At 41.3% G+C, this 23,654-nt stretch overlaps 1 protein-coding gene across 5 annotated transcripts in view; it reads left to right on the forward strand.

Annotated features, from left to right (window-relative positions):
• The window catches only part of AFF1 (ALF transcription elongation factor 1), a 214,675-nt gene that overhangs the window by 140,127 nt on the left and 50,894 nt on the right, over positions 1–23,654 (forward strand). For 4 of the 5 annotated variants that reach the window (XM_060114316.1, XM_060114334.1, XM_060114343.1 and 1 more), the window contains 2 exons: positions 17,719–17,763; positions 22,693–22,779. In XM_060114316.1, the coding sequence (XP_059970299.1) occupies positions 17,719–17,763; positions 22,693–22,779 (132 nt within the window). The remainder of the gene's footprint in view (positions 1–17,718; positions 17,764–22,692; positions 22,780–23,654) is intronic. The other variant, XM_060114326.1, reaches the window with a different exon arrangement.

A 23,654-nucleotide genomic window follows, 5' to 3' on the forward strand; every position in this document is an offset into this window, starting at 1 on the left:
GACTGAGGCGTTTGTGTTATGGTAAGATTAATATTTGAATAAAAATGATGTCTGTATTTTATTGAGAATGTACTGTATATCAGGCACTGTGCTTAAGCTGTTTTCATGCAGCAGTGAGCTTCATAGTTGGTCCCTGGCAGAGCCAGGTCTGGAAGCTGGTGTGTCCAACTCAGAACCTTGCTCATAAGTACTACCCTGCAAGGCCAGAACCACTGAGGATGACTTGGAGGAATATCTGAGGTTTATGAGAATTCCCCAATTTGCAAAGACTGCACAGAGTTCTCCAGTAAGCTGCAATAAAAAGCTTGACTTCACAGGAATTATTGTATGTAACTGGACAAGTAGCTAGTGATGAGCTATGGTGAGAAGCGTGTTTCAGGGTGTTGAGTTCATGTTTGCAGCTAAAGCAGGATTATGAATCCAAGCATGTTATGGAATTTTAGGGCTATTGTTAAATCTAGTCAAGGACCTTTTGGATGTATTTTTAGTGGCCATTGATATCACCCAGGCTTTTCTGCTTCTGTCAGCTCCGGGTAGAGACTTGAGAGCAATAGGTCAGCTTGCCCTTTGTAGCTGGAACTCGGTTCCTAGAAAAGGTTTTTGAAAACATGTGTTTCTAATATGTCAAGATTGGTTTGGCCAAAAAGAAAATTGTAGCCTGATTTGTTTAAAGGAACGAAAATATCTACATGCCCAAGTTTGAATGCACAGAACATGGTTCAATTCTTAGTTGACTTTTATGCCTTTTAATATTTTGACTTTTATTTCCTGTCAGTGTGCTAGATATAAAGTAAAATAACATGCAGAACATATATACTACCTATAAAAGTTTTATTTTTATTAGATTTTTTCCCTATGTATAAAATTACAGTATTATGAACTACTTTTAGTGTTAATGAGTAACCTCAGTAAATTACCAAGATGGCTATGTTGAGGGATGCATAAAAAACTTAGGAAACGTAAGATCATTTGTTTTGAAATTCATGATGTTGGAATTACTTAAATGAATTTTTGTTCTCTAGACTTCTTAGGTTCCTTTGCCATTGATCCATGTCTGTGTGTGTGTCTGTCTTTGTATTTTTGTTTATGAGGTTGGGCTATAATGTGAGCATGAAAGTTACCCTACCTACTCTGTGAATAAATTGCCTTTGTATCTTATTTTACTAACAAATATTTACACATAATACTTTGTGATAGAAAATGTTACATAGAAAATTTTAAACTAAATGGGATTTTTAGTTCAGACACATCCTCACATGTAATTGTACAGACCCCATTACTTATTAGGTGGGGTTTCATAGCATCTCCTCCTTGTTTCAGTATTTGGAATCCTGTAGATGGTTATATCGACCTTTAAAGCTAAGTGAAGATTAAGCCATTTGGGGGGGTTTCCACATCCCTGGTTTTTCGGGGAGGTGGGAAGAGTGGAGGATTGCCCATTTCATAAAGCCGTGTGTGTGTTTTTAAACTATGAGCATGGTGCTTTGCACAAGTCAAAACTGCCAAAGGGACAGATGTTGCCAATTTCAAATGTACAGGGGGAAGGCAAGTATTGCTAAGCAACGGTGTACTTGAGAGAGCGTTTTTAGGAGCAGAGCCAGGGGAGTTGTGTCTGGGAGCACTCGCTGCTGCTTACGGTTCAGTACAAGGGAAGAGATTAAAAGTTCTTTCCTGTCAGGGCCGCCATTGCAGCTGCCAGCACAAAATACAGTGACCTAGTGGCACTGATTAGGGCTGGCAAGGGGATGTATGGAAACAGGAAAGCCTTTTTGCCATGTAGGAAGGGAGTAAGACATGTTCACGGAGGTAAGTGCCCCAGTGCACAGCTGCTCCACAGTAAGTACCAGTGAGTGCAAGCCTGAGGTTCAGGTGGGGAAGACCTAGGCCTCAGAGGAAAACCTCTCTTTCTCCCCCTCTTTCTCTCCCCCCCCTTCTGCTTCCTCCCTTCCCCACTCCCCTTCTTTCCTCTCTCCCTCCTTCCCTCCTTGTTTTCTCTTTTGCCTCCTCTGTTAGGGGCTAACATCAAAGAAGGGAAGGATCTGAATAAACTCTAGTTGAGTGCTGCTGTGTGCAGTGACCTTACAAACAAGGTAAATAAGCTTTCTAGCCACAGGCATTCAGCCCTCCCATGTCCCCTCCCTTCGTGTACACTTGATAGGTAACAGACAGGTGGTGTGGCGTGGCTTTTTTTTTTTTTTTTTTTCCTTTTGGCTGCCCCTAGAGACTTGGAATATCTCTTGAGATTTGCACTGGTTGTTGGTTTGGATTATGGATTTTCCTTTCTCTCCCTCTCTCTTTCTCATGAAGTAATGGAGTAAGAGCAGAGAAAGTATAATATAGTTTTCTATCTATCGCAAATCACAGCACATTTTTGGCAGTGCATTTTAAAGAAATTAAAAACATTTAAAAATAAGCAATTCCTTACCAGTCAGATATTTTGTCCCTCTTTAAAACTGTCTTCTTGAACTTCTGGATCACTTGGCAAACATTGATGGCTTCTTTTGTCTTCCCAAAGTAAAGGTACAGATCGAAGATATTGGCAGCATAAAAACTTAAATATGTTTGTATACAGGTGTGCATTCCCCCCTCCCCTTCTCTCTCTCTCTTCCTCCCTCTCTCCACCACCCCCCGGCCCCCCGCCATCCCTTTTGGCTTTTATTGCTTTGTTTTTGTTTTTTGGCAGACAAATAGAATTTAGGTCAACTATAAAAGATTGTGGAGCACCTACCCAAGTTTTAGCACATGTCGTATTGATTTCTACTAGTCTAGGAATATTTAAAAGTGTTCTTACTTCAGTGCAAGCAGGTGTAGTAGATAAATTTTAATGTTCTTGTAGCGTTATGGGTCTCATTAATTTATTCAGCATAGTTTGTGGTCACATAGTCCGTATCTATCTGGGGTGTAAATTTATGTGATTAAAGGCTAATTAGAGAACATGACAGTGTTTCCATTTTTTTTCCCCCTCAAAAAATAGAATTTGTTTAAGGTTAAGCAGTAGTGTATCTTCCACCGGCAAGAGAGCTCCGAAATTGGACAGAAGTAATGAGAAAGCAGGGAGAACCCTCAGGTTGTTATAGCATAAACTCTTCATTGATGGATTTAAATTTAGTTTATGCCTTTTGGCTTTTCAAAGTAGGAACTATGTCATAAAACGAGTTGGAGATCTGTTACACTCAGACTTAGGAAGCAAGAGAGTTTTCCAGTGATTTATGTTCCTCACAGGTTTTTGTTTTTGTTTTGTTGTTGTTGTTGTTTTGTTTTTTTCTGTACGTGGGCCTCTCACTGTTGTGGCCTCTCCCGTTGCGGAGCACAGGCTCCGTCGGACGCTCAGGCTCAGTGGCCATGGCTCACGGGCCGAGCCGCTCCGTCCCGGACCGGGGCACGAACCCGCATCCCCTGCATCGACAGGCGGACTCTCAACCACTGCGCCACCAGGGAAGCCCAGGTTTTTGTTTTTGGTTTTAAAGACCATGCTCTAGTTAGAAGAAACTGTTTTATTTGTCCTACAAAATGCTTTTGAGAGAATCTTACTAAGGAGATGATTTTCTGACATTGAGATGCTTCTTAAAAGTTTTACCTAAAAGAGAGAGAAAAACAGATTCAGATTAAGACTTACCCGCTCAGAGGCCAATCTAAAACTTTTCAGGTTCATTTAATGCTACTTGGTAGACAGCATTATCGTGACGATATTAATAAACTACTTATTTTAACAGAGGATTTGGCTGGCTGTATACCAATTAAAGAACTTGTTCAAAGGATTTTTGTGATTGGCCCGTGCCCCTCCCCTTTCCCCAAACTGGCAATGTGATTATGATAATGTCAGAGAAAAAGTACAGTAGGTTCCAGGAGCCTTTTCCCTGGCGGGGCGTGGGCCAGGTGTGTGGAATAGTCAGGAGGGCCACAGTTGGACTGATGTACAACTGAGATATAATTTACCTCTGCTGGATTGACCCCCCTGTCCCTTAAAGGCAATTTTCAAGAGGAGTTGCTTTTGTTGTTCCTATCAGAATGATGGCCTATTTTTCGTATTCTCTCTTCTCTGGCACCTAGATTCTGCATTCTAGAAAGTGTAGAAGGAAAAGGAGAACATAGGAACGACAGTAAATGCAAGAATATTGGGAGTTGGGACAAATGTGGTTGAGTTATACTGTGCCTTAAAACACTCAGAAAGTTGGAGTCTTGGTTTAAGGGCTCCGGATTAAAGTCAAAAGAGTACTTTTAAAACTTCATTGCAGGGCCTCCCTGGTGGCGCAAGTGGTTAAGAGTCCGCCTGCCGATGCAGGGGATACGGGTTCGTGCCCCGGTCTGGGAGGATCCCATATGCCGCGGAGCGGCTGGGCCCGTGAGCCATGGCCGCTGGGCCTGCGCATCCGGAGCCTGTGCTCCGCAACGGGAGAGGCCACAACAGTGAGAGGCCCACATACCGCAAAAAGAAAAAAAAAAAAAAAAAAAAAAAAAAAAAACTTCATTGCATGTGTGTGTGTGAGGGGATGAGAGAAAGTAAGAAGGACTTCCAGAGAAGTATATTGAGATGGAGAAAGATGGGCGGAGAGTCACTGCTACATGTTTTCAAAATGAGTATAAACGTATTGTTTCCTACTGTAACTTTTAGAATTGTGGTCTGTGTAAGATGTGATAGAATTGTGGTAGATGTACTACGGAATGCTTAATACTTTTAAATTCAGCAGGTATTAGAGCACATTTATTTTACAAGCAAAGGGAATTTTCTCCTTGGCACAGATTACATACCTATTTAAAATAAATTCAAGAATAATTCTTTTATGTATATTTATCTGGCCTGTCCCTTGTATTTATTTTTTAAAAATACTGGCACTTGTTGAGTGACTGTTTATTTAAAACTTTGTTATTAAACATATTTTCTTTCACTTTTGCCAGTTCAGTAAATCACTTTATGAGTTGAGCTTTCCTAGAAGTCTCATGCAATTTGTTTATACTTTCAGACCAAAGTTACATACAAAGATAATGCAGGAAAAAGAAAAGATTATTAAATCTACTTGAGGTTCGGTGGCATTAGTAAGGTTTCTTTTTCTTTGTAAAGAATCTGGTTTTTAATAAATTATAGAAAAGCTAAATAGTCTCTTAAATTTAGATGCTCATTGATACGATTAAATAAGTGACTTATAACCACCATAATGTTCTATTAAATAATTATACTTTCTCGAATGATCTTTGGCCCTTTTTCTAGATCCTGGCAAGTAATCTGTTTGTTACCCAATATTAAAAACCAAAAAAAAAAAAAAAAAAGGAATTTACTTATTCAGAATTAAGATATAAAGGGCAAGGCCATCTTTATTTGCCTTCTCTCCTCTGTGCTTATTATAGTATCAGTAATCCCCAGGGCAGTTTGAAGCTCAGATTGTTTCCTCAGAGTATATATTGCCTCTTGCCTACTGCTTCAGTAATTTTCTTTCTTTTTTTCCCCTCTGGGTTCTGTTTTTTGTTTTTAAAAATCATGATGCCAGGAGACAGACAACCAACACCTAGCCCAGAGGAACTGTTGAGATTACCACTGGAATAAGTCCAGGATAAAAATCTTTATGTCCTTTCAGACAAAGCGTGGATTAAATGGCTTATCTTATTCATATGACTTCAATTTCTTTCAACCTCATCCAGAAACCGATGGAAAGTTTTTTTTTTCCCCTGGTGCCTCTGTAGTCTTCACTTATGCCTAGCTATTAAAAAAAAAATGTCCAGGCACACTATGAAACACAGAATTAGACATGGTTCCCGAACATTGTTTTCCACTTAAATTTGATAGACACATACACTCAAAAAGGAGCAGTAATACAGGTTTATGCATCTATAAATCCTGTCATGGTTGACAAAGTAATTTAGTAGTGTTGTTTTAGACTCAGAACCATCCCTTAATATGATTTGTGAGAGAGTACTTGTGTGTGCATGTTGTGTGTGTTTGTGTGCGTCTGTGTGTGTGAGGTGGGGAGAGAACAGAGTAGGATGGGAATGGAGTAAGCATGGTCACAAAACACCATCACACTTCAGTTTAACACCCTCCCTGCAGTGGTATATTTTAATTGAAAGACTGCTTGTGCTTTGCAAATCAATGTACCCACTCAAAAATCAAAATTTAATTCCTCTTTAAAAAAAAACCTTAAAAGTTGTTTTAGGGCTTCCCTGGTGGCGCCGTAGTTGGGAGTCCGCCTGCCGATGCAGGGGACACGGGTTCGTGCCCTGGTCCGGGAAGATCCCACATGCCGCGGAGCGGCTGGGCCCGTGAGCCATGGCCGCTGAGGCTGTGCGTCCGGAGCCTGTGCTCCGCAACGGGAGAGGCCACAGCAGTGAGAGGCCCGGGTACCGCAAAAAAAAAAAAAAAAAAAAAAAAGTTGTTTTAGTGAGCAGAATTGGTTACGGAAGGGGAGTTAGGTCATGTAGTTTGGACCATTTGAAAGAACTTGTCAGTTTATTATCACTGGAATGGAACCACTGTCTAGACTTGTTCTTTGTGATGTCTTTTTCTTTTTTTAAAGCAGTGCTTTTTAGCCAGTCTTACTAAATCATTCATGGTTGCTATGCCCACAATGGGCTTCGTGGGGTCTCATGTGATCTGTCAAAGGCACAGTGTTTTCAGGTCTTAAAACACTGGGGATTTCTGATTCCTTATTACACTGTGAATGGTAATAGTTCACAGTCAAATGTTAGAAAGTTGGTGAATAACTGAGATTAGATATATTTACTCTCAAACAGTGGTAAGTTTTCTGCATTTGTTTTTCATCCAGGTACTTTGTTTTTAAGTCTGTTTAAACCTATATCAGGTACACCCCACCCTTGTCACTTTTACACCAAGAAGCTATTTGACATATTGTCATAAAGAATATTTACTGAAAACATTTCTGCATATAATGCAGCAACATAAATAGTATTTTTTTTTTTTTTTTTTTTAGTGTTTCAGTCCCCACCCCCCCGTAAATTTATTTATTTATTTTTTGTTTGTGTTGGGTCTTCGTTGCTGCACACGGGCTTTCTCTAGTTGCGGCGAGCGGGGGCTACTCTTCATTGCAGTGCACGGTCTTCTCACTGGGGTGGCTTGTTGCGGAGCATGAGCTCTAGGCGTGTAGACTTCAGTAGTTGTGGCTCGTGGCTCTAGAGCACAGGCTCAATAGTTGTGGCACACGGGCTCAGTTGCTCCACAGCATGTGGGATCTTCCTGGACCAGGACTCAAACCCGTGTCCCCTGCATTGGCAGGCGGATTCTTAACCATTGTGCCACCAGGGAAGTCACTAAATAGTATTTTTTAAAATAAAAACGATTTCATGTGACTCTGTAGAAGCCTTACAAATATATTAAAATTTATATACTCATGTGATCTCAGGAAGTATAGTAATAAAATAAATGAAACCAGCACTTTTATTACTCCCCTAATATTCATTTGTATATTTATATAAAGTAAGTGTTATAATTATATATGTGGGGAACAGCTACTCATGGTTTCTATTTTTATTTATTTAAACCAGATCTCAAGAACTAGATCCTAGGTTTCGTGACTAAAAGATGCCCTCTTTTAATAGAGATGAAAACAGAATTTCCAGAATATTTTAAGTAGTTCAGTTAATACAAATTATGAGCTTTTGTACATTTTATATACTTTAGAAAAGTAAATTCTTTATGACACTAAAGCAAATTGCTTCACTGGTAAAAATCAGAGTAACTGGAAAGTAACAATAAACTCTCTAGTTACTCACATTAATCTTTAAAGTACATATAGTTCAAAATACTTCTTCCTGTAAGGGTTTAAGTTTCAGTAATGATATTTAGGGTCTTTTTTTTTTTCTTTTCATTTTTTAGCCTGTTTTTGCTCTAGCTGGTGAAAGGCAGGGAGATAACATAGTTCGCTTATAGAGGAGTTTACCTAAAGGTGAACTTTGTAAGCATTTGTGTGTGTTAACTCTCATTTAATAAGTGAGTTGGGGTGCTAGCACACCTTCCAAGCTTCCAGCATTCTCTTTCTGCATTTTTCCTGGAATATTTCTTGATCTCCAGGCTCAAGGAGATACACCCTTCCTTTACCCCACCCAAGTATGCCCAATGTACCCTTCCCCCAACAATCATGATCTGATGTTACTGTCACATCAGAAACTGCTCTCTGAGAAACATCCTCAAATTGCACTTAGGCGACTACTCCTTGGGTGAAAAACATATCTCATTGAGTTGATGGTGGTGATAGAATTTCATTATTATTTTTTTTTTCAGTTGAGGATTTCTGTATCTTAAAAAACAAAACAGCCTTGTTCTGTGAAGTTGCCTAGAGTTTTGCAAATGTGAGCAAACACACATTGCTTCCAATGTACAGGAAAAAATGGAGAATTCACTCTCAAATATTCCATAATTACTTTCTGGCTAGCTCACGTTTGTGAATTCTGTCGGAGATGCCATGAGGTGGCAAGATCAGGTTCATTCATTTGACAAATATTATTTGCGTGTCTGTGTTAGTCCAGAATTATGTTAAGGCCCTGGGAGATACTGGGATGAATAAAGCCAGTCCCTTCCTGTAGGAAACCGTTCCGGGGGAGACAGATTAGAGCACTATGGGTTACCATTTGGAGTTGAAGGTGGGTGCAGAGTCATGGTGAAGGAAGACTTCCAGGAAAGGACAGCCAGTGTTTGTGACACCCATGTTTCCAGACCGCTGCCCCTTTTCTAGTTCCTCCAACATGAGTAGAATTGCTTGGTCTTTCCACAGTAAATTTTTGTTGGATGATAGCTGTAGGTGACCTGTAGATTCCTCATCATTTAAAATAATCTTGTCCTTCATCAATCTCTTTCCTCTTCTCCTTGAAACATTTACTTGGAGAACTATAGAGATTTCTGCAGTTAGCATAACAGTAATTGTGGTAGCCTCCATGCCTGGCACACCAGTTTGGCATTAAAAAGAGGCTTCCAGGGCTTCCCTGGTGGCGCAGTGGTTGAGAGTCCACCTGCCGATGCAGGGGACGCGGGTTCGTGCCCCGGTCCGGGAAGATCCCACATGCCGCGGAGCGGCTGGGCCCGTGAGCCATGGCCGCTGAGCCTGCACGTCCGGAGCCTGTGCTCCGCAATGGGAGAGACCACGACAGTGAGAGGCCCGCGTACCGCAAAAAAAAAAAAAAAAAAAAAAAAAGAGGCTTCCAGGGAACGCGTAATTCCTTGCTACGTATTGAAGCTTATCACCTTAAAAAAAAAAAAAATACTACCCCAAACCCTGCCGTTATTTGAAAATATTTGAGTAGAGATTCAGGGTGTTTAATTTTTCGAAGGGAGAGTTTGATGTTAAAATTGGTTTGCATTATAATACTATTCATCTTCAGGAAAACTGTTAAGAGTATCTTAGTCTCTGTTTTCTGACCCATTATCCTTCCTTCCATATTAACAATCTATAGCTTTCCTTTTTCTTTTTTTTTCTTTTTGTACTATAAGTGTGTCCGTAAATCTGCCCAGGGATTTAAAAAATTCTTACCTAAAATACTGGGTGTGGAAGTAGACGTTTAGATAGTTGCCCAAAGGGCATGACACTTCTGAAGAAGTAATACTGTTAGAACCTTGTGCCTTTTTCAGCCCAGGTAGGCATACCCAAGCAGTATGAGCGAGTTCTTGGAATAGGCCTAGCTATTTAGGTAATTTACTTTGTATTCACAGAATAAAATTGATTTTATGCCAGAACCTTGCTCAGGCAGGCCTTTTGGTTTCCTCCTCTAATCTCTCTCTGGGAAGTGCTGATTATTGCATCTTCATGATAAGTGCTTAAGTTTATTTGTGAGGCATTAGCTTTAACGTGCATTGTCTTATTTCTTCCTCACAACAATCCTATGAGGCTTTGTCTATTTCAAATGTATCTGCCCAGTATTTAAGCATGACTAATTAAAAAAAAAATAGAAAGAGCCCGCCACTACCCCCACCCCAAATACATCTCTTTCAAGGGCTTTGTAGCATTCTAGTTTGGGAAACAAGAGTGAACTAGCCAGCAAATACTGGGCCAGACAGACACCAAGTCCTAGGTTTTCCCAGGAGCACCTCACAGGAAGACTGACTGTAAATCTAGGAACAATTCAGCGTGCTGAGTGTTACATGAGGCAGGCCCAGAGCTCCGAGGAGGAAGCTGTGGACAGATTCATATAGACGTGTGTTTGGGAGAAGGAAAGTTACATAGAAGAATGCTAATAGAGAGTAAACACAAATGTGGCAGAGACTTTTGAGTAAAAATTTTGATCCTTAATTTTTAAAATCTCAATCTAATTTTTGTATTTTTCTTTATAAATACATAATATACTTCATAATGCAGAATTTTAAAAGATATACAGTGAAAATCTTCCCATTACTCTAGCCCTCCAGCCACTTAGTTTTCGTTTCTAGGAGTAATTAATGTTATAGATTTCTTATGTTATTCCCAAAGGTGTTTTATGCATAATAAGTAACTCAACATATATATTCTCCTCTGACGTCACCTTTTCATTTCAAATCCTGGCATGTATTGCACCTGGTTTTTCCCTCCCCCTTAACAGTATAGCTTGGAGATTACCCAAATCAGTGCACGAAGAGCGCCCTCATTCTTTGTCATGGCTGCGTAGTATTTCTGCCTAAGGGGCATGTAACACAGTTTTCTTAGCCAATTACCTCTAGATGGGAGTTTAGATTTTTTTCAGTACCTTACTATTTGGAGACTAGTGAATAGCTTTGTGTGTATATCTTTTTGTACATGTAGGAGCTGGTGCTAGAGGTAAAATTGCTGGGTCAGAGCATGAGAAAATAGAATTTGGTGGCTCCTGCCAAATTGCTATCTTCAGCGATTGTGCTGTTTTACCCTCCCACCAACCACGGTATTTGAGCGCCTATTTCCCCACATCTATCTCATAGACACAGAACTGTCCGTCTTTCTTTTTTTTGTTTTGCCAATCTGATATGTGAAAAATAGTTTCTAAGAGTGGTGTTAATGTTTTGAAGGAGAAAACAATGCAAAACAATTTCCTTTTTGTCCCTCGTATGTTTATTTCTGTGTAGTTTGTTAATTAAGATGTTGGCTTATAATTCAAAGAAGCTACAGTATTTAGAAAGTCTCTCATGCTCTAAAAATTGGGAATTTGTTTTCATATTCTGAGTTTGGAGGCTGAAAACTGTACCAGCAAATGTTGGTTGGTTGCCTCTGTGTGTCAGGCAGTGTGTGATTGGTGATTTAGCAAGGCAGAACTGGCCCCTGCAGTCATGGAACTGGTAATCTAGGAGAAGCAGAGATGGTGGGACATGAGGTGGTTTGACAGCCATGGGAGCACATGCACAGTTTTGGGAGTGAGAGAATCAAGGAATATTTTCCAGAAGATGGTCTTTAATCTGCCACTCAGAGTCTGAGTAGGAGTTTTCCCGACACAGGTGGGAGAGGGAAATGGGTTCCAGGCAGGGGCAAGAAGAGTGTGCTTTATCTAGTTAGTTTGGGATAGGTGAGTAGCAAGTAGATACTATAGACTGAACCATAGTCCAAAAGTTGACATATGTTTGAAGAAAAATAGCACGAGAATTTGTTTAATCTTTTAAAACATAAAATGAGAGAGAACCTATTGGGGTTTTCTTTAAAAGCTGTCACACCAGTGAAGACTGCTTTGATAATGTTGGCCCCATGTATTTATTTCACATATCAGTGCCTCCTGATAGGTTTTTTTTTTTTTTTTGGCGGTACACGGGCCTCTCACTGCCGTGGCCTCTCCCGTTGCAGAGCACAGGCTCCGGACGCGCAGGCTCAGCGGCCATGGCTCACGGGCCCAGCCACTCCACGGCATGTGGGATCTTCCTGGACCGGGGCACGAACCCGTGTCCCCTGCATCGGCGGCGGACTCTCAACCAGTGCGCCACCAGGGAAGCCCCTCCTGATAGTTTTTATAAGTTTATTGATTGATTGATTGATTGATGGCTGCTTTGGGTCTTCACTGCTGCACGCGGGCTTTCTCTAGTTGCGGCGAGCGGGGGCTACTCTTCATTGTGGTGCGTGGGCCTCTCACTGCAGTGGCTTCTCGTTGAGCACGGGCTCTAGGTGCGTGGGCTTCCGTAGTTGTGGCATGTGGGCTCAGTAGTTGTGGTGCATGGGCCTAGTTGCTCCTTGGCAGTGGGAATGTTCCCGGGCCAGGGCTCAAACCGTGTCCCCTGAATTGGCAGGCAGATTCTTAACAACTGCACCACAAGGGAAGTCCCTCCTGTCAGTTTTTAAAGGTTCACACTTGACCTTCATACCAACCCTGTGAAGCGGCTAGGATTGATAATATTATCCCTTTACTGCCATGAGGAGATAGTCCCAGGGAAGCTGAATCTTAGCCAGCATTGCCAGAGACAATCCCAGGCAGAGCCAGAACTAGAATCCAAGATCTTTTGACTTCCCTCGTCAGCACTCTGCCTTTGTGCTCCCTGCAGTTCTGGTTAGTGATAACTAAGCCTTTTTGAGAACAGCATTGTTAAAAAAGTGCTGCTCTGTTGAAACTTGAGAGGCTTAAAACACAGTATCGGCAGAGCCTCCTGGTCTTAACGGTGAGGTCTGTTTCTTCCGTCCGGCTCTTTTTAGCTTATTGAAACAAACTGTGTCATGCTTAGAAGACGTTTACTGACATATTTTATTTTGGTATCAGTGCATTTCCTTAGGATCACACAATGTCATTCCAAGAGGAGTGAGAAATCAGACCGAGGCCAGCATCGCTGCCTGTCTGAAGTACCCACAGTAGTAAGAGGCAGTTAAGTCTGAATACTAACTTCTTTGCACAAACACAGGGAAAACAGTACTCTTTGAAATTGGTTTTGGTCATGCATACGACAACTGGGATCATATCTCCTCCTGAAATACTAATCTATTTGTCTCTTGCCTGAAGTTGAGGTTTTTGGAAAAGTAGTGTAGCAACATTCGGAAGTCAGGCTCAGTCACTTGAGAGCGTTGTGTGACCTTGGACATGTAACTTAACTTCTTTAGAATTCAGTCTTCATTTTTTTTTTTTTTGCGGTACGCGGGCCTCTCACTGTTGTGGCCTCTCCCGTTGCGGAGCACAGGCTCCGGACGCACAGGCTCAGCGGCCATGGCTCACGGGCCCAGCCGCTCCGCGGCATGTGGCATCTTCCCGGACCGGGGCACGAACCCGTGTCCCCTGCATCGGCAGGCGGACTCTCAACCACTGCACCGCCAGGGAAGGCCCAGTCTTCATTTTAAAAACTGGGGGTTATACCACAAAGATTGATGTGAGAATGAAATGGAGCATTACGCAGGATACCCTCAAATTTTTATTTCATTTTTCAGTGTCTGTAATAAGGGATGTATCTACAGTTGATGCGTACATTTAGTGCCATAGCTTTTCCCCTGCCAAGTTAATGATGGTGCATTTTACGATAGATGGTATCAAACGGAGATGTGTGAGAATTTAATGCAGTATCAAGTACAATATGTATTCAATAAGTAGCTACTATTTTTTTTTTATTATTGAATAAGATTATGGTTCCTGTGTTAAGGCCATACCCCATGGGGAAGTGAGGGCTCCGCTGGGAGGTCCGTGTATATACAGGACACCGTATGTGTGAGGTAGCCGACCTGGTCTCTTCTAGGAACCTAGATGTTGAAGGTGGGAGACAACAGTGTGATTTGTGGTTGTTAGTGTCTAAAGTCAGTGCCTCTGACCCTGAAGGTGCGCTAGACAGGGAAGGATCTGCAAACTAGAGCTTCTGCATTCATGCAGTTAGCACAGATTGTTGTTGTTGCTGCTTTTTAACCATCCCTTGTTCTTTGAAGAAGTCTTACCTAAAGATCTTCAGCCTTAACTTGGCTGAGCTTCAGAGAAGCTGATTATTTACTCCTTGCCACAGTGTTGAAGGGAGATCCTGGCTTCTCTGAGTAGGGGAGGCATTACTCAGCTGGGGACCCTGTGGGGAAAGTGGATTTTAAGGAAGGGGATTAAGCCATAATGGTTTGTTGAACTGCCCCTCCATTTTTGGAAAGTCTCCTTCCAGTGGCAGACTTGGAGGTGCCAAGTTGTACTTTTTAAAACGAGGCAGCCGGTCCTTATGGATATTCCTCTGCAAACAGCTGAGATACCTACTGTACTCTAGTTTGAGACTCTAATTTGGGTCAGGGAAGAGTGGGGATATGAAACTTGGGTAGTTGGAACATAAAATGGGCTCATGCTATACAGACGATCTGGTAAACCTCCCCCCCGCCTTTTTTTTTTTTTTTTTTTTTTTTTTTTGGTACGCGGGCCTCTCAGTGTTGTGGCCTCTCCCGTTGCGGTGCACAGGCTCCGGACGTGCAGGCTCAGTGGCCATGGCTCACGGGCCCAGCCGCTTTGCGGCACATGGGATCTTCCTGGACCGGGGCGCGAACCCGTGTCCCCTGCATCGGCAGGCGGACTCTCAACCACTGCGCCACCAGGGAAGCCCTCCCCCCGCCCCTTTTAAATAAAGCTGTAAGGCATACCTTGGTACACACAGAAGTATTTAGAGGTAAAAGGGCATTAACTCTAACTCTCTAACTTACTCTTGAATGGCTCAGTGTAGATGTGTGGGTGGAGGGCAGGGAGAGAAAAACAGAAAGCAAACTGTGGTAGAATGCCAGCATTTGGGGAATCTGAGTGAAGGGTTTGTAGGAATTTCTTTTACTGTTTTTATTATTTTTCTGTAAGTATGAAGTTCTTTCCAAAGAAAAAGTTGAAAATACCTTGAGCATCTTTCCATGCAAGTACACGTATTTACATTATTTTATGATCATTTCCAGTTATTTGCCATTATAAACAGTGCTGCATGGAGATCTTTACATATGATATATCCTCATGTATTTGGAATGGAATTCTGGCACCCTTTTGAAATACCCCCACTTTCATAATGGACCCGATAAGAAAATTCACAGTACATTAATCAATTAATGCTTGAGCCTTAGACTTTAGTTAGAATTTTAAACGGGTTAAATGGTGACTGTTGAGCAATATTTATCTTACCCTGATACCAATAAACAATAATCTGTGGAAAAAATGTCTTCAGTCCTGGTTCATCTCATGTAATAAAATTTTAGGGGAAAAAATGAATCTTTTAGGGACATGAAACGTCTTGGCTAAGGGTTGACAGCTTGAGTAGTAATGAAGATCAAAACGTCTTTGAATGTCCTGAAATTGTAGCTTCCTGACCCCATTCTTTTGGAAGCAGTGGGCAAATCTTTTTTGCCCTCATTCCAACTGTGCCTCACTGTTTCGTTGATTGACGTTTTTTTTTTTTTTTTTGGCTGCGTTGGGTCTTCGTTGCTGCGCACGGGCTTTCTCTAGTTGCAGTGAGCGGGGGCCACTCTTCGTTGCGGTGCACGGGCTTCTCATTGTGGTGGCCTCTCCCGTTGCGGAGCGCAGGCTCTAGGCCCGCAGGCTTCAGTAGTTGTGGCACGCAGCCTCAGTAGTTGTGGCTCGCAGGCTCAGTTGCTCCGCAGCATGTGGGATCCTCCTGGACCAAGGATCGAACCTATGTCCCCTGCATTGGCAGGCGGACTCTCAACCACTGCGCCACCAGGGAAGTCCCTCAAAATTTTTTTAATTGAAGCATAGCTGATTTACAATGTTGTGTTAATTCTGCTATACAGCAAAGTGATTCAGTTGTACATACATTTACATATACATTCTTTTTTTTAATATTCTTTTCCCTTATGGTTTATCATAGGATATTGAATATAGGTCTCTGTGCTATACAGTAGGACCCTGTTGTTTATCCATTCTGTATATAAAAGCTTATTTTTATTTTTATTTTTTTTGCGGTACGTGGGCCTCTCACTGTTGTGGCCTCTCCCTTTACGGAGCACAGGCTCCGGACGCGCAGGCTCAGTGGCCATGGCTCACGGGCCCAGCCACTCCGCGGCACGTGGGATCTTCCCAGACTGCGGCACGAACCCGTGTCTCCTGCATCGGCAGGCGGACTCTCAACCACTGTGCCACCAGGGAAGCCCCGGTTCTGTATATAAAAGCTTATTACATCTTCCACCCCGAGCATCCCACTCCATCCCTCCCCTAACTCCGTCCCCCATGACTGCCAGATATTTTAATTGGATTCTCATTCTCATTCCAGCAGCAGATAGGACGAGGGGACTATTTAACCAGTCAGGAGTCATATGCTCTGTTCTCTTGATTAACTTTCAACTCCTAATTGTTGTTGTTCCTAATGACGCGTTTGAAAGATTAAAACCGTAGGATATAATTACATTTTACCCGCAGGTCAAAACAGCATTCATTGTTTCTGACATTTGTGCTATAATATTTGGTCCAGTTTTTAGGCATTCTTTAATAGTCTTGAAAAACAAAGATTGGGTAAGCAGGTCCTGTTGTTGACATGCATAATGCATAAAGGCAGGTCCAGTAGGGCCAGCAGAGAAAGGGGATACCCTTGATTCTTTGGTTATACCTCCTAACTTCCAGACCCTACCTCAAAAATAGCAAACTGCAAACATTTCAATAAAATCATCTCCATGAAATTTACATGTTTTAAAACCAGACCTAGGCAGGTCACACTGCATCTGAATTTTGTCGTGTCCATTAGATTCAATTCCAGGAGAGTGTGAATGCTGTATCTCTTTTCCTTTTTCCTTAAAGAAACTGGAATGAGGGGAATGGTGGATTAATAAACCCTAGATCAGGAATTAACAACCAATGCTGTATTAAATTACACTCAAATTAGAGATGAGAGCCCTGAAAAGAACCCTTTTCCGTCTACACTCTGGCTGTGAGGCAAGCATTGGACCAACTGACTGGGAAGAACAGTGCTTTCTTCACAGCAGGGGCAGTAATGGGAGGGGTGTGTGTTGTACAGGAGTTGCCCAGGGCACTTGGCTCATGAATTGACACACAACGAAACCTGATATTCTATTAAAAACTGTGAAGTCAGGGGATTTGTTCCATATCTCTCGTTAAGGAAAAGTGATTTTTTTTTAAAAAAGATTTTACTTTTCCATTTTCTTTGTACTCAAAAATGTAAAGACTCTAAAGTGACATTTCCTAGAAACTGTGGTTGTGATACTAGCAACAGCAGCTGTCATTTGTTTAGCTGGGGATAAACAAGGTGATCTTTCCTTTAAGACCCTAGGTAATCTCCTGTCTCCCTAGGGTCTGTCTCTGAAGAACTATTTTTTGTGTGTGTGTGTGTGTGTGTGTGTGTGTGTGTGTGTGTGTAAGTGTAAGATGGAAATGCTGACTTCAAGTAGGGCTAGAATTTAAAATGAATTTTGGCAGGTAAAATTTCTAATATTTCAGAATATGACCATAATATTACCATAAAATCTATCCTTGATTGGATGCTGGCCTCCTTCCTGTGGGCTCAGTAAGATGTGCAGAATGATTGCCATCTTCATGTTCACGTAACTTGGCTCACTGGACAGATGTTGCTATAAAGCAGCAAACTAACACCACCTCCACTTTTGTTATATCTATTATTCCCCTAGATTTACTAATGTACTAATTTTCTTTAATATACATATTTTCCACCAGAAGCTTTTGACCTAAGGGTCATAATTCGTCTGTCATTGTCTCCAGCAGAAACCTTTCCTGCACGATTAGGTCAGGTTAATCTCTCTGGTTTTATTTCATCCAGAATGTGAAGTTTCTCCTATTTAGCTCATAAGAGGTGGGCCCTGAGGTGATTCTACTTACAAGAGTGTTGCTGTATTTATTAATACCAGCACTGTAGTTGTTTTTTGTTTGTGTGCTAATCTTTTTCTTGCTTTTCCCGTTCAGCAGACCTACTCCAGTGAAGTCCATTGTGTTGAAGAGATTCTGAAGGTGAGCTTATTGTTATTATTTCTTGCTTGAAGAAATACTTAAGTAGGCAGACATATATTCATTTTCTTTGACTTCAATGAACAGTTGCCGTTCTGAACTCCTTTAAACAGTTTCTCCCCTCATACCTCCCAAAGCAAAATAAACCAGAATAATAACAAAGGGAGTCTTAGGACATTATTGAACTATCTGACAGATTTTAATTGAAGTCTACAAACTGCGAGGCATTTGGACCAGAGTCTTACGACATCTCCCTTAAGCTTTTCTGGTTGTCTGTAGAGACCCTGGAGAATTGCTCACCTCCCAGAGAGTAGATGCCCTGTGTTGCTGCAGCAGGGGGCACCAGGGGTTAAGTAGTGCTTGGTTTTCACTTCTTGGTGTTTTATAGGTGACACTTTATATGTTTGGCCTTATCGTCAGTGAGACCATGAATTTTGAAAGGGATAAAAAGAAAAATAGTAGAAAGTAAATGGACATCATTACACCTACCTTGAAAGGGTTATTTTTTGCTCTTGTTGATTGAGACCATGCCAGGAACATTTGTGCTGCTTCTACAAATACATCATTGAATCCATTATCCATTTGTTCAGTTTTCCTTGCACGAGGATGACAGATTCCTTTTAGAATTCAGTTCCAGGAAAATAAATAAATTCTCCTGATGAACCGGCTTGCTTTCTTTTTATCAGAGAAGAATTATGTAAACTGTTATGTGTCCCATTTTGGCTTTAACTTCCAGGAAATCTAGAGCTAAATTTAATGCTCAAATACAGTAATTGTAATGACTGAGAGTTTTGTTTATTTCTCATTCCTCCTCTGTGGCTCTTAATTTTCTCCCATGTCACTTTTAATGATACTCTTACTTTATCTTTTGCTATAAGGTTTCTGATTTTTGTTTTCTGATTTTTTTGGAAGTAGGAGAGATATGACACATGTACCTATTAATTTTTATCTCCACTGCACACTTTTTTCCTCAAAATATGCTTGCCCAATTTTTTCCTTTTAAGTTTTCATTGCAAAGTATTAAGTGAGGTGGTGCTGAAACCAGTAATTAAGTATATTGGTTACCTTCTCATTTGTGCAATTTTTGACAAAGGTGGTGTTTAGCCAGATGTTTGGAAAACAGTTCCATTATTTTTGTTTTACTATCTTCGGTATCCTACTTTTGTAGTTAAGAGTTTTCTAAGAAAGAAATACCTCTAAGGAAACATACTTTGTATTGCTGAAAATGAGAAATTTTTGCCAACCATTAATAATAAGATATCTTGATCAAGCTTTTGTTTTATCCTCTCCCTCTGGTATTTCTCAAATTCTTTGGTAAGATGAGTCATAAAAGTAACAAACGACTTAGTTATGAAATAACAGCCTTAGCATTTTCTCTGAAGTTGTATGTGATTTGTTCCATGGTTATTTCAAAAGTAAATGCAACAATGTAGATTAGTTGTCTCCTGCATGTGTCAAATGCTTCTGCTAACGTTTTGATGTGTGTTAATGTACGACTTGTTGAGTCCTTTATGTAAGGTGATAGTATTAGAACATCAGGCAAGCATTTTTAATTTAATAAACTCGTCCATCCTCCCTCCCCTCTCAGCCAACATCACTTTAATGAGTTCTTGCTTACCTGGAAATGCTTGAAAGTAGATGGTTAATGCGAGCCACAGGTGAGTGTTTTCATTTGGAAGTCTTAAAGAGAGAGAGTAAATCGCAGGATGTCCTGGACTGAAGAGGGGCATGGGTCTCTGCTTTGTGGAGACTTAGAATCTGTCCCCTTCTCTTCTCCTCTTTTGGGGCCTCAGTTAAGTCACGTGTACTCCCTGGACTTCAGTTTCCTCACGGGTCAAATGAAGGCCCTGGGCTGGTAGATAGTAGATGACTCTAGGGTCAGATCCAGCTCTCACTGTCTGATGTCGATCCAGATACTTCCCTCTGCCTCGTGGTTCCTGTTCTTATCTCCTACCAGTAATTTATGAAGATTGCCAGGAATCCTAACACAGATCTTTCTGATGGGCAATAGAAGCAGTAAATAGTTCCCTAAAGGAGAAAATCAATTATAGACGACAGTGTTTGGTTCTCTGGTGGAAATGTTAAGAGTCGCAGTGTTTTACCGAAGGGGCACTGGTGGCCTGTGACTTGTGCAGACTGGCAGGGTAAGAAGGTAGCAGGCAGACACTACCGGCAACCAGGATATTGGTCATGCACAAGGGTCCAGATGGGGATGGTGCCCTCAGTGGGTGTATGGAAACGGCTCAAGTTTTCTACAGCCTGGACAGCCTTTTGGGGCAGTTAATGCAGTGCTTGTAGACGTTATCTCAGTGCAACATTCCAGTGACACTGGTACAATGAGTGGTAGCATTGTACCAGTGTCACTGGAATGTTGATTTATTCAGCAAATATCCGTGAAGATGCATATACTTTTCTAGGCACTGGGGTGCCTTGTGAATAAGAGTCCTTGCTCTTGTGGAGGCCATAGTGGGGAAGATAAATATATAATAAAATGTCAGTTGTTGATAAGCGCTATGAGTCATATAGCAGGCAAGTGATTGGAGGAAAGGGCAGAGGAAAGTGCAGAAGCCTCGAGGTGGGAACAGGTTGGTGTATTAGAAAAACAGCGATAACCAGACGGAGTGTCTAGAGCAAATTGAGTAGGGTGGAGAGTGCGGAGGAGAGAGCATCTGTGGCACCTGGAAGGCCAGGAGTGAAGCAGGTGCTAAGTGATTTACCCCCATTCATGTGATAAGTCATTGTTAAAGCAGGGAGTGAATTCAGGGCCCTGCAATTCTGGGCACCCTCCTCTCCTTATGGCCCCAATTCTCGTAAGGCCTAACTTCCCCTAGTAAGCTGAGCATTTAGGGAAGTATATAAATTCTTTCATACTATCAGCAAACCACTTAAGGCCTGAAAGAGTTTATGCACTTTCCAACTGCCTAATCTAAGAGCCGGGGCAGCCTTAGGCATTGAGAGTACAATAGATAATTCCTGGGAATCATTGGTGACTAAAAGTCATAGACACCACTGGGATTCTATAGAGAAATTCTTGGAAGACAGAAGGATGATACTTTCAGACACCTTTGCAATTGCTACAAGTTTTTACATCGTAACGTTCTCATGGTCCCATACCTTAGAGTATAGTCAAATAAATAAAACAACAGGAAACTCTTTGGTGCAGTATTAAAATTCTTTAAAAACTAGACTTTTAATTTATTAAGTGCTTTCTCTGACCATGTATTCCAGCACTTTATGCTCTGAAAAATAAGTGGTCTTCGTCTACCTCTTCCTGAGAACTAAGGCTCAGAGAGCTCAAACTCCTCAGGCAGGCCTGACCAGCAGAGTCAGAGTTAAGATCCAATCTGGGTCCCTGGCTCCAGAGCTGCTACTCTTTCCCTTATACTTTAGTATAGAATTCCTCTTCTGTACTGAACAAAAGATGGTTAGTCAAGTGAGCAAGGGCGTGATATCACCTTTAACAAAAATTACTCGAGCCAACATCGGTTACTTTGCTTGTCACTGTGCCAGGTCATTTCTGTCTGTTCTGAGGTTCTAGAAACCCGGAGGGCAGCTGTGGGGAAGGGCAGGGAAGATGTGCGCAGAGGTGGGGAATGGGGATGCTTGCCCAGCTCCACCTCCAGTTGTTGCAAGGATCAGATGGCATTTCTGTGGTGATGGAGAGGTTGGTCAGCACTTGGAAAGAAGCACAGTGTGTAATGTAAAACAGATAGCTAGTGGGAAGCAGCTGCATAGCACAGGGAGATCAGCTCTGTGCTTTGTGACTACCTCGAGGGGTGGGATAGGGAGGGTGGGAGGGAGGGAGACGCAAGAGGGAAGAGATATGGGGATATATGTGTATGTATAACTGATACACTTTGTTATAAAGCAGAAACTAAACACCATTGTAAAGCAATTATACTCCAATAAAGATGTTAAAAAAAAAAACCAAAACACAGTGTGTTGTACAGGTGAGGTAATATAGCGTTATCTGGGGTCTCCAGTGTGCTGGTGGAGGGTTGCTTGTCAATCTTAAGCCAGTTTGCCTGGCAGGTCTGACGCACGTGGGGATGGACTTCTTTCAGACTCCAACGCAGAGGGGCCATTCCCTGTGCTCTCAGCCATTGGCTTCCTGGGGGACGTGATCCTGTCATTTTAGACCTTGTTTTTCTCAGCTGTAAAAGGAAGGGGCTGGCGTTAATCTCCAGTGCCATTTTAGCTCTTCAACAAAGTGTGTGTGCGTGTGCATATTTGTGATTAGACACCTTTAATGTGACATTTTGTTTTCCAGCAAGTGAATGTGCTTAGAACTCACGTCAAGATAAATATATTAATTTGGAAGATATAGAAATCTTGCTTCCATGTAAACAGTGAATAGAAATGAAACTTCTGTTAATGAAAAGGGACGGTCACTTTTTAAGGCCCTCTCTGCAAAGGTTCTTATGTACTAATAATGTGTATCAGGGAAGGGTCAAATCCATTAAAACTCTCCCAAGTGGAACAAGTGACCTGAATTACTTGTTTGCTTAAGTCAAACAGGAAAGTTCTTCTTCCTTTGAACTTAAATAATTCCAGGAAATGCAATAAAGAAGCTGAGAGAGAAAGAAAGCATTGAGACAGGACTGAGTTTTCATAGTTACACAAGCTCTGGTAATACCTACTACCGTTTTTATGCTCCATGCTGTTCAGAGTGTTAAGACCATTCCTGTTCTATGCTCTTGTTTTTCTTCTTCAAACTGATGTCTTTTCAGTTCTGTTTGTTGGAGAGCTTCAGCTTTTGAACATAGCCCGCCAAGTAGGAGCTTTTTCAAAAAGTAAATGAAATAACTTTTAAGATTTCACTTTTCATTTACCATCACTCCACTCTACATTCAGTTTAAAAAGTTAACTTAAATAGCAATAAATGTTCTATTTATAATTTACTTTTTCTTCCCGTTCCAAATCTCTTTCCAGGAAATGACCCATTCATGGCCTCCTCCTTTGACAGCAATACACACGCCTAGTACAGCTGAGCCCTCCAAATTTCCTTTTCCCGCGAAGGTAATTCCTTACAAGTCTAGCAGGCACTGCATCCACACCAGTGACAAGTGTGAAGTACCGCTGTGTGCCAGATTAATCAAGTAGTATGTGTTGAACTCTTGGGAGATTAGGTTAGTATTGCAATTAATTTAGCTACTAAAGTGCTTCCTAATGCTTTCAAATACTTCACTCTCCAATTATGTCAGTAAGAACATCTTACATTTGTATAGGGTTTTGTAGCTTATGAAAGTAGTCAGGACTTTACAATAAATTCTTTCATTTTTGAGGTTCTTTACCTTAGAAGAGGGACACGGAGATGCAGGAGAGTTAAGTGAGGTAGGGTGTCTGCTTCCTAGTTCAGGACTTAGATACGTTACAGATACACATTTACACTTGTTATACCTCCTACATTTTCTTAAAGTTTAATGCAATCAGCTGCATTCGTGATGGTTTTAATAGCAAGGTGAACTGCCTACTTGCACATTTCTGTTAAAGTATTTGTGAACAGTATATTAGCAACACTGTCCCCTCGCCTTTTCTACTTTTGGATAATATTCAGAATATAGAAATATCACCTTCGGATCTGCGTTCAGTCCAGCCTGTTACACATGCACATTGTCAATATATTATCGCTCTTCCTTTTCACGATGTCATTGAGGTTTTATCTACCCAAACCAGAATTTACCATGTTAGATACTTTACATATTTTCTAATGATAGTTTTATTCTCAAAAAATATAATTTATTATTGTTGATTTTAAGGTGAAACATTATACTTTGTGTTGAAAATCCTTGACACCAAAGGAAGAATAAACTTTAGGAAACAACAGAAGCAGTACAACCTATTTTATTAAAAATTAGATTTATCAATATTTATCAGATTTAACGGTGACGCAA

Source organism: Mesoplodon densirostris, chromosome 1 (genome assembly GCF_025265405.1).
Source record: "Mesoplodon densirostris isolate mMesDen1 chromosome 1, mMesDen1 primary haplotype, whole genome shotgun sequence".
Lineage (NCBI taxonomy): Eukaryota > Metazoa > Chordata > Mammalia > Artiodactyla > Ziphiidae > Mesoplodon > Mesoplodon densirostris.